The sequence below is a fragment of the Lissotriton helveticus genome, chromosome 9, assembly GCF_964261635.1.
Source record: "Lissotriton helveticus chromosome 9, aLisHel1.1, whole genome shotgun sequence".
NCBI lineage: Eukaryota > Metazoa > Chordata > Amphibia > Caudata > Salamandridae > Lissotriton > Lissotriton helveticus.
Window position 1 is genome coordinate 1160509943 of NC_136070.1, and position 12392 is coordinate 1160522334.

Here is a 12392-nt window from a genome sequence, read left to right on the forward strand (position 1 = left end):
AATACCAAACGGTCTCAATGCCAGTGAGGATTGTTATACCTATTTATGAATTTGGTAACTTAACAGGAGCAAATTTGTATGCATTTTGCACTACAATACCTAAATTAGTTTTTACATGCCTAGTTACAATGAAACGATGCCGTCCATATTTGGTTTTAGCACATAATTTATTCTTTGTTATTTCACTGGTAGCACTTCTCACCTTATTGCATATAAATGTATTTTATGTCATTTTTATGCTATTGCTAATAGACATATTCATGTATTTGATACGATTTGCGTTGTTTTGCACATAATTTAAGGTTAGCCCACTTGGGCTTAATGAACCTTCCGGGCACTGTTGAACTAGTGACGGATTTGGTTTTTAGCCTCCCAGTAAATATGTGTTTTAAATTGGTTGGATAAGCTGATATTTTATCATGACTAACCGTATTTTTCATACACATTTTACCATGGTTTTAGGGAAGCGAAGTCTTTTATCTTTGCAATGATTTATGAATATTTATATTTTAAAACATCTTAGAGTGACATTCATTGTGTTTTATCATTATTTTCAATTGCATAAGATAATCAATTTAACCTTATACTGTGTATAGTAATGTGCAATCAGTAATGGCAAGATAATGTGATTATAACATTTGCCACGCAATACTACTTGATGTTAAGACACTATGTCATGAAGTATTTTCTCTATGTCTATGTTTACCAATGGCACTGTGCACTTTAAATTTGCTAGTCCGCTTCCCATACGTTGTCATGTGATCAAGGCCTTGCCAGGCTGAAACGCGTCATGGCAGAGTGGTGTTGGGTCTAAAATAAATTAACACGCACCAGATACTGGGTTTGCCTCGTCCTTTGACTGAACCATTGGTTGCTGGGACGTCCACGTACCGAATATATATATATTCTTTGGGAAGATGTATATGTTGTGATCCATTATAGCTCTAGAACCTTGGTTCTTAGAACTCTGTGGTTATTTAAACTGTCAGGAGCAGTAATGTGTTTTCCCAATTGTCATTAAGCTACCATGTGCTACAAATGAGTTTGCTTTCATAAAATACTGTACACCAATATTGTTATAGTGTCTATGTAATAATTAGACTATAGAAATTGTAACCCTTCTTAAACTAATTTCAGTAAACCAGTTATTTAGGTCCAAATTAATCTTTCCCAATATTTTTAACAAGAAAATGTCCCTTTATAAATAGCAAATTATACAATTTATTAAAGAGCAGAAGTTAATCTTATGTACTTATGCCATTAATTGTATGCCCAAGCGGGAGACCACAGGAGATTGACTTCAATATGCAATCTGTTTACTTCAATGCCAATACAGATATTTTACACAAACAGGAAAGAAGGTGTTCCAAAATCAATTACCCCTGACCTCACTCAGTTGGCCCTAGCAGATCAAGGGTATGTGCTAATATGTTGTAAAAAAATAACAAGGGAACCAGTAGGAGGGCACTGTGGCGGTGTATGCCCTTTAAAACAATATTTCTAAGCAGATGTGAAGCATGACCATGAGGCCACAGGATGCCTTGTAATTCTGGATCTCTGTTTTCTCTCGGAGTCCATAAAGAGCAGCAGACTAGCTCTACATGCCAAATTGAAGGGAAAATATATTCTCGAACAGCCTGAATGACTCCGTGCTAACTCAAATGTCACCTTTAAGACTTCCATAAAGTCATCATTCCCATCATGCATTGCTGCCGCCGTGCGCCTTTTTGTTTTTTGAAGACAATTCAGTTGAAGGTACAACTGAATTGTTTGTTAAAGCGCATGGAAAACAGGGAGAGAAGATGAATCTTTATGTATTAATGAAGAATCCTAAAGTCTGAGAATTAACATTAAAGGTAAATATTGTTTCCTTCCCTGTCATGGGATTTTCTCTGGTATCCATAAGCCTTAGAGACACAAGCTAAGGAATACCCCGCCTCATAGATGGGATCCAAATGCATTGGCAGAAAAATAAGATCTAATCTAGTCTGGTGTGTACAATTTCTAAACATATTTTGAACTTCTTGATCAATTGAAAATCCAGAGGCTAGAAGGCTGATCATGCTGGTCTGTCCCTGAGTTCTTCCTCCTTCCCCACCAGAAGGATACCTATCAAAAACAGCTGGCTTGGTGACCCAAAAGGACAAGTGAGGAGGTAAACACCTCAGCAAAAAAACAGAGAAATAAGTGGAACTTACCACAAAAGTTCACGCTAACCATGGTAGTGAGCAAAAGACATTGAGAAGAGCCAAAAGAAAAACACTGAAATTGCAGGGCTTCAAACAAAATTATCTTGGAACACAGTAGTGTTTCGAAGATCTTCTTAGAGAGTTGCTAAAAACGGCCAGCCTCACTGACCATGATGAGAAGGCTGTCAGCTTCTGGGATTCATAAAAGTAGTGTCAGCACTGAATGAGTTCAGCCTGTTATAAGCCACATTGTCTTCAGTTTTTCCTTATTAAAAAATGATGCAGTATAATGTATGTCATTCCAATGCGCAGTGGGATTAATTTGGCTGATTGGACGCATGTTTTAAAACTATAAAAATAGAGCAAGAATATGTTGCCTTCCATAGACCTATTCCAATTTACATCACATTTTTTTGAGGAAAATGTTTTGTGATCCCTCCCATACACAGTTATTCTGCTGTTAGTGGTATATAAGGGAGAATCTCATGATGAAGAAGTGGGTGTCAACACCCCCCCCCCAGAGAGCTCGAATTTTCTCCTAGCTAAGGCACCAGTAAATCATTTATTCCTAGATTTTTCTCTTCATTCTGAGATTGACCATTTTGCTTCTCGGATAGATAGTGACAATGAATTGCAAGTTGAGTGCAATAAACACAGGACTGAATTTGCTAGTCAGGCCTGGCCTTGGGTAATCGCAGAGCTATCAACAGGGTCTTGTCTCTACGTGGTTGGGCAAAGCTCCCCCTCTTCCTTCCTTACAACTAAGACCCAGCTGTGGCTTTATTCGCTAGCTTGGAGCTGTCAGTTGGGCCATGGAAGGGTAATTACTTGCCATATGACTGTTGCACACCACTATACTAAAGGGATTTTGATAAGAATGAACACGACATGGCTAGCGGCGTCCCCAGGTCTGTTCCTAACATCTTAGGAGAGGCAGCAGGAAGGAGGTCGACCACCCAGGTGCCTGTCAGAAGAGTGTCTGCATGCTGCTGCCACTGTAGCTGGTATCTGAAGCCATATAGAGGGAGGTGGGAACAGTCAAACCAGCAGCATGGACAAATGTAGCTAGCAGTGTGATGTCACTACCCACTTGCATCAAATTATTAAAAGGGAGTAATAATGCAGTTGACTTACTACATGTGTATTCGGACTTCAGACTAAACCTGTAATTTAAAAATAAATAGGTGATAGGACGAGTACGATCGTCCACCTACATATATTGAAAACATTTGTACAGTTTAGAAACATGGGAAACCCTTATGGGTGAAGTAACTGTAGTTTTTTTTCATTACTAGGACTTATTGGTTGTCCAATGTCTGTTGGAATCCCCTCACATTTTTTCATGATTCCTTATTGTGATCCCATTAGGGAGGAAGTTTCCATTGAAAGGGGTATCTTTTCTGTAGCCCCAAGAAATTATCTCCTTATCCCTAGAGTCGGACTGGCCCGTAGGGCAATCGAGCAGTGCCTGACAAGTTGGACTGGAAAGTCAATGTGTTGGGTAGATTTCGGCTGTTGGTGGGCCGGTTTAGGAAGTGGTGGGCCTGTTTTTACTGTTGATTTCCCCGATATCAAAACAAACATTTCCTGCACCAAATTCAAATCTCTGCAGTCTCCCATACTTTGCAAAAACACTTGTACAGCATGTCTTTACAAGTTTTAAAGTGCCCCAATTTGCTTTTTGGATAGCTGTGCGCCATACAAATATAAAAAATAATAATAATAGCTACGCCCTGGGCCTATTTTCTATCCCAGTCACTCTGCTTATCCCCTCTACCTAACTAAATCCCACTCTTTGGAATTACACAGATTCAACACCCTCCACCTTTGGATAGCAAGATATGGTGGCCATGTTCTTTCTAGCAGGGTCGTTCATGAGTAAAGGCATGGTGGTTGCCTCATCTGTATGCCAAGTGCTGCTTTACACACTAAACACTATAACATTCTGCACTGTGGCACAACTGCAAACATCTTCTAGCAGGGTCTGTCATCACTTTGTGCAAGCTACTACACTTAAGCTGTTGCACGGACTAGTAAAACATTGCAACCACCTTATCTGTGCTCATACCTTTAGCATCTGTGCAGATTTTGAGCATACTACCAGTGTTGTGTGGCAAAGTGGGCAACAAATTATTGCACTTTGTGCTCCAGGGTCTTTTGGCCTGGCTGTGGGACAGCATCAGGAGGGGTGTCCATCTCAGCCACAAAAGTCACCCAAACTTGCATTACAGAATCTTGGGATGAACTCGAGCTGCACTGCGTAGACAAGTACATCTCCTTCTCAGCCTCCACTTAGTATTCCCTCCTGACCCGGTCATAAGTTGTGCTGCTACCCAACTTTGTTTTATAAACTTGTATCACAAACTGTTCAGACCAATAAAACTCTACATCGAGTACAATAGAGAAAGGTGTTTTTAAATGAATAAACGATAGAGAGTTACTTTTTTCTTAAGTAGTTTTTACTGAGCATATATAAAGTGAGGAACTATTATAATAACAGGTATAACATTTCAATACAATGATGCATGCAATCAAAGGTATTACAATTTATAAAGAAACAATAGAAAACATGCAATAAGAAAAGATTATTTTTATATAAAAGACCAAGAAGAGAACGAAGCAGCAGAGGAAAGCAATAAGGGGTAGGGTAGGAAGACGACATGAGAAAGAACAGTGCTGAAAATAGAGAAAAGATAGAGTAATTAATTAAGATAATGGTGAGCACAAAGAAAAAATTCGTAATAAGGCAACCAATATAAATCTGATTTCGCTTTGTCATTTGGATAAGGAGGAAACAGTAGATATTCTATGTTCATCACAAATGAAGTTCCACCACGATAATTCCGATAACTTGGAAGCATCTTTCCAGCAGGAGAGTACGACTTTAAAGGCAAGTGCAATAAAAAGATCCAGTAATAAAGGTTTTGGGGAAAGGTTTTCCAAATCTGGTGACATAGATCCTTGAAAACCATTCTGTAATGCTAATTGTATGGTACATTGGAATGTATTTTGGCATTTAGACCACATAGCTTTCCAACAGTTAGATACCTGAGAGCAAATAGTAAATGAGTTAAAGTAACATGGGAAGTAGAACACAACCAACATACGGGGAAAGCAGGCAAATCAAATTTAGAAATGCATTTTTGTGTAATAACTCTATTATACATAAAAAATAAAGATTGTGTAATATGAGCAGCTTTGAATGTGAGTTATCATTAACTTATTTATATTGCTTAATCGGCTGGATGTACCAACAGAATATTGTTTTACAAATCTCGCCATAAAAATACTGCATCCAGAAAATCATTTACTAATACCACGTAGCTAAGGATAGATATGTAAAAACATAGATATAAAAAAATATATAGAAACTCAATGAAAAAAGCACTACTGTTTAGAAACCATAAAACCAGGGAATTTCACTATTTATTTGTAACTGACATAACTATAACTTGCACTTCCATAGATTTTAGATGTCATCCGTGATCTAATATGTGAGGTCATAAGCAGTGCATCACAGCAGTGCAAGTTAAACTTACGTCAGTTATGCATAGCTGATGAATTCTTCTGTCTGGTTTTTTGTTTTTAAATGGTAGTGTTTTTTTTGCAAAGTTCTACGGTTTTTAACATGAGGTAAAATCTTCAACACATTTGTGGCCAACACCTCGCCACACATGGCCTTCGGGGTGTGAGTTGTTTACTCCCACAGCACCACAACTGTGCCCAAAAATGTTTTGTTCTTTCAGCCCATTCGAGGAGCCGCCGAGTCCTGTAATGGTGGCCGCAACCTTTTTCTGCATTTTGCGGCTACCTATCACATTGTTCGGTGCCACTGGCCAAATCAATCAACCTGCTCCATTTTGCCACATGTTCCTGCACCCACAAATATGTCTAATCGTGATTTTTCTAATAAAGAATTTCACCAAATGACGAAAAGCACACTCTGAATAAAAATCTAGCTTTCTGCCGAAGTTAGTGTAATTGTGTTCCACTGTTTTTCCTGTATCAGCGTCACATTTTTCCTATGGAAAATGCAGGGGGGGAAAGTGTTTGGAGACTTTTTTTCCTCTGCCCACGCTTGTCAGATCACCTCAAAACATTCCTGGAAGGAGCTGAGGTGGCTGAACTATTTTTCGGAAAGCTTCTTGAAAATGTGTCGAATGGTGCTAAAGTTATTAGCGAAACAAAGAACGCTCTTGCTATGGAAACTCTGACTTGTGTATAACGAGACAGTGGAAACCATCACTATGTGATATGTACATAAGTACTGATTTACTATTCTTAACTCCACATATATTTACCTTAACAGTGTATATACTTTCAAGATATGAAATTAAGGATAGTCAATCTGTACCTACTAGTGTAGACTTACTCTCACATTATTGCAGTAGTTGATTTTTTTGCCTATGGTATTTTTGTATGCTGATATTCCGATATCCTCTAGGGCTCTGGCAGCTGGATCTTCATTGTAAGCATTTTCGATAGATGATGTAAACATTCTCAAATTAGAATTGAAAATATACTTTTGAATTCAACGTTTTTTAACTTATTTATTCTTTTTTGTAGGTCACTTCAGGTGCAGCATTGGGACAGAAGTATATTGCCTCAACGCCTTGTCCCTTGTCCGCAGCATTAGCGGCCTCTGTTGCAGCACCCAATCCAGGCACAGCCTTGCCTGCTTCAGGACCCCCTTACAGGATGCCTCCCAGTCAATATGGAGGCTTTCCAACTGCAAAGTTTGGTGTACAGTGGTCTGGCACAATAGCACAACCTGGGAGTGCAGGCGGTCAGACTAGTGCACCCTTGCCAGCTTTCAGCAAATCGGACAAGATGTTTCCGGTGCCGTTGCAGCACTCAGTCATCAGCCCTGCTTTTGGCCAACCTGGCACGAACATAAACATCACATAGCTTTTTCGCCTTTGAAGAGGGACAACTTGACTTTTTCTTAGAGTGTTCGAGCCAATAATTGCCATACAGTATGCCATGGGTGGTATGGTTCCAATGCCGTCCCCTAGTTTAGGCCTGACACTGCTCACAGCCATACACTACATCAAGCAATCACTGTGAAATTATTTCACACCAGGAATAGGTTGTTTGCAATGGCAATATTTGCTTCTTTTCCATCGCTGAAGACACTTTATTATACGTCGGTCCACTGTTTTACACTTACAATGTTCTAATTAATGTACTTGAATTGACGATTTCGAAAATATTAGCCGTGCAGAAGTACAGTGCCTTGACTTTGATTTCCAGCCCCAGCTGGAAAAATGTAAAAATGTTTGAAAGGTGAATTTTATTTTATGATCTGCTGACTATCTATTTTTATTTGCGACAAAAAGATACAAAGGTTTACTGTTTAAAGTATTTGTCTTGCACTGCTCGATTTTCTAATGTAAATGCTTTTATTTTAACTAATGACATGTGTACAGATATTGGCAGATGAACAAATTAATTTTGTTGAGTTTTTGAACAACAGTTTGGGCATACTCAAGACTACAAACACATAGCTTTAAAATGAGAGCATTTACAAATGAAGCAAATTTTATTCTTTTATGTAATATTTTGTTTTGTAAAATGTTGTGGATATCTATTTTCTTTACCGCACTGAGTTGTCACTTGCCCCCTCCTAGTATCATTTCCATAGCTAACTCACAGCCAAATGTTCACAATTTTGTTTTAGCAAAAAGGTGTTGAAGGTCATTCAACTTTTAAGTTGTGATTTTCTCTGTTGAAAATCGGAGGGTAAGTGGTCTTACAATCTGAAAATGTTATTAGGATAACTTCTGTTGCAGCTGCACCCATTCTTCTGTTTTTGTCATTGTTTACCTGAGAGCTTTAGTTTTCAAGAACATTTTTCACTTTATCAGTATTAGCACACTACGCAAATGCATGCAGATTGTTTTGAGCTCCATTCGTATGTACAATTGTTTATGATAGCGTTACAGATAATTTTGCATTTACTTTTCCTTTTAAGTTCAATAATTATCACCAGGCACGATTTGTAAAGGGACATAGACTGGCACTGTATGTTGGCACTCCTGTTTGCATACCCTTTCCACAGTTTCACTCTTCTATGGTTTATTTCACTAGAATGTGTTTTTTGCAACAGTTCATTGTCAAAAAGGCTCCAGCTCTGATTTGCATACTAACTGTTTGATCGAAAAAGGGCACATTGTGGGCACAAGTACAAATGAAGGCACATTACTCAGACTTCACCTGCCATATGTTTGCAGAATTTGCAAAAAGGCGGGCAGGTCTTGTGCTGCCAAGCTGTGAATTGTATAGTTACAGTGTAGTCTTTTAAGCAGTCTGATGGTCATTTTTTGTTTTGTTTTGTTGTACCCTTGAATATTGTTGTTCCACCATTTCATGTAGAATTGAATTTTGTAGACATTTACGCAGTCTCTTCTGCCAATTCAAGGTACTTGTGGTAAGAGATTTCTGTTCTCTCTCTCTCATGCATCTTTGTTTTTTAGATTCGGGTCTGTATGCTTCACAAGCAAAGATGGAAAACATGCTCCCACCTCAATGACTCCTGCTTGCAGTACATCTTGCCTTCAGAGACGCTTTTGCCTGTTAATGTACCCTTCCCTTGGATACTGACAACGTCAGTGGCACTAAATCCCCAGGAGATTGTATATTAAAGAAGAAAAATAAAACATTTTGTGCTCGAAACGGTTGAAAACAACGTATTTTTTCTCTCGCGTGTCAACCACTTCGTAGAACTTCAAGCTAATAATTGGTGAACCTCTCTATCTAAATGATGTTTCATTTGACAAATTTACAAATAGAACATTTTTGAGCAAACTCTTTTGACTGCAGATTGTGTTTTAGACCACAATGTGTTGATGGCAATAGAGTCTTTGAGCATCATGCAGTGGTAATGAATTATACAAAAACTGATTAGTCGAAGCCAGAGCAAATCAAGTAGGGAACCCATAGTCCTTTGGTACTATTATGTTGGATTCAAAACTTATTTGTGTATCCTGTCTGCACCTATAAAGCGTAACAGCTTGAGAATTGGGTAACATTTTAGGAAGTGTTACATTTGTTTACTCCAAACCTGTAACTGTAATTCAGAAATCATATTTAAAGATGTTCTGCAGTGCAGTTTCCTTATGAATACAGGCACACTGTAATGATGAACAAGTTAGTTACATTTGGTAACACCTTTTGACTGTATCTAACCACAGAATCCCTACCTTAACCCCAGGTGTCAGACTGGATCTGTAAAATCTTGAGCAGTACATCTTTGCACCGTTAGGTGGTGTCAATAAGCTTAGCTGTTGCAGTGGCATCGGTGTGCCCTTATAAATGTCACTCCAGTGTGCTGACATCCGTTTCTTTTGTGACTATTCCTGTAACAAAAAGCAGAGCCATGTAAAAACAATGTTTAGACCAGTGTGCAGTTTCTAATGGGATCTTCTGGGTGAAGACCTCAGTTCAGAGTGGGAGGAGGGACGGATCGAAGAGGAATCTGAGGTCAGAATCTATACAAGAAAAGGCATTATCAAAAGGAATTCTAAAGATTCTCATACTTTTGGTCTTGATGTTCAGGAAAAGCTTATTAGTTAACAGGTTAAAATCACAGCATCCCCAGCTGAGCACAGCTCACTTGCTGCTGTTCTTCAAACTACAGGTTCTATCCTATGTCATCAATGACCACATACATTCTAAATTCAGCATCAAGTCCTTACATATCTTTCCCCTTTTAATATATTAACAAAATCAGAAATAATATGAGAACCAAATAAGAATTACTATAATCACAGTATATTAAGAATAATGAATAACAAGCATAATACAATAATACAATATATTAACCCTGGATCTTACAAACATCACCCATACTTCTCGTGGTTCCATTTTCTAAAGCCACCACATTGCGCTTGACCTCTCTCACTGTGTAAGGAGCAGAATATGTACTCTGACCCTTACAAACAAACCCTCTTAGCTTGACAATCAACCAATCTCCAGGTTTAACACAACATTGCTTCACACCCTTCTTATCATTAAAAAAAAAATGTTTTTGATTTGCAACCTTAAAACATTCATCTGAATCTCTGCTCGATCAACTTTGATATTAGTTACCACTCCTTTCAGCCACACCGAACACTTTTACTCCAGGACTTCTTCCTTTTAAGGAGACGAAAGGAGAAACTCCCGTCACTAAATGAGGACTAGTCCTATGCATCCACATCATCCTTCTCAACTCTCTCTGCCTTGGAAGATGATTAGCAAGGGATAATTGTAGATTATCCATCACCAATCGATTTACTCTTTCCACCAAGCCATTGGCTTGAGGTCGGAAAGGAGCCACTTTATCATGCTCTATCCCCATTCCAAATAAATAATCCTTCATCTCTCTAGATACAAATTGTACTCCATTATCTGACACAATTTGTTTGGGTATTCCTTCCTCCAAAAAAACTTCCTCCAAGAACTCAATAATGTTTGAAGTATTTACTTCACCAACATCTTTAAACACAAACCATTTCATATGATAATCTACTAAAATTATAATAAATCTACTGTTTGATCCTAACTTAGATATAGGTCCTAAAAAATCTATGGCTAATTGTTCCCAAGGTTTCTCTGGAAATGTCACAATATCCAATGGAGGCTCCCTAACTACTTTGGTTTTATCACTATTAGCACATATTGAGCAATTCTTCATCTTTTCCTCAACATCCCGATCTATTCCAGGCCACCAATATGATTGCCTGACTTTCCTTTTCACAATACCACGTCCCAAATGGCCCTCGTGGACAGTATTGAGAATCCTAGATCGAATACCTTTAGGAGGTACCAGCTGATTTCTTCTCATCAACTTTCATCAATTATACTCAACTCTTCCTTGACTTTAAAATATTCACGTAATTCAGTATTCATTTCACAATTTTCATTCCATCCATGTACAACCTTTCCTCAACTTCATACATTCCAACATCTTCATCTCTCGCAGCCATGCATTCCTCAGCGATTATAGCCATCTTTCCATTGATAAATACTTCATCTCTAGAGACCTCTCCAATTTCATCATCCTCGTTTTCAGGTGCTCTTGAAAAAAAATCTGCAATCACATTTTTAATGCCTCTCACAAACTCAATCTCAACGTTATAGTCCATTACTGATAGCAACCACCTAGAGATGCGTAGTGTAACATTTCCCTCCAGTCCTCTTCCACCTTTAAAGATGAATGTCAACGGTTTGTGATCTGTTCTTAATTTGAAGGGAATCCCCCTTACATAGAACCTGAATCTGTTGATTCCCCAACAACAAGCTAAAACTTCCCTTTCAATTACAGAATATGTAGATTCTACTCCTTGCAGTCTCCTAGATGCAAAACCAATTATATTTTCGACACCATCTTTAACTTGTGTGAGCACCGCACCAATTCCCACTTTACTAGCATCCGTTGTAATATATGTCCTTGCTGTAACATCAAAATGTCCTAGAGTTGGACCATGACTAATACCCTTTTTCATACGCAAAAATGCACTTTCACACTCCGTACACCAGACAAATTCAGCTCCCTTTTTTACCAATTTCCTTAATGGTTCCACAATTTCAGTGAATCCCTTTACAAATTTAGCACAATATACTGCTAAACCCAAGAACGATTTTAATTCATCCTTGGTATGTGGTCTATTTGCCTTTTCAATTGCAGTCACAATGCTTTTCTTTGGAGTTATACCTTTAGCATTTATTGCATGTCCTAGTTAAGTTACCTCATTCTTTCTAATTTGACACTTTTCTTTTTTTCTATTTTTTTTTATTTTTTTTACTCTCATGCCATATTTGCGTAACCTCAACATCACCTCATCAAACAATGTATCATGTTCAAAAAGATTTTTTCCAATAATTAATCATTCATCCTAAAAACATAACACATGATTGAGATCTCCAAAAATATTTTTCATTATCCTCTGGAACACTGCGGATGCCGAGGCTAGGCCAAATGGCATCCTCTTGCAACGAAAGGCACCAAAGGGCGTCACAAAAGATGTCAAATGCCTAGATTGATCATGCAAGTCCACTTGATGCTAAGCGGACAACACATTCAGAACACTGAATACGACCCCACCACCATTCATTGTCAACATTTCAGATATATTAGGAAGCGGCTGTCTATCCACCCAGATGGATTTGTTTAAATCGCTGAGGTCAATACACAAACACATTTTTCCTTCCGACTTAGGC

General features: G+C 38.3%; 1 protein-coding gene across 1 annotated transcript in view; it reads left to right on the forward strand.

Moving 5' to 3' along the window:
- WNK2 (WNK lysine deficient protein kinase 2) overlaps positions 1-8864 on the forward strand; it is a 581173-nt gene extending 572309 nt beyond the window's left edge. The window contains exon 26 of the mRNA XM_078661612.1: positions 6756-8864. Within this exon, the coding sequence (XP_078517738.1) occupies positions 6756-7097 (342 nt within the window). The 3' untranslated portion in view covers positions 7098-8864. The remainder of the gene's footprint in view (positions 1-6755) is intronic.
- Positions 8865-12392: the final 3528 nt, after the last annotated feature.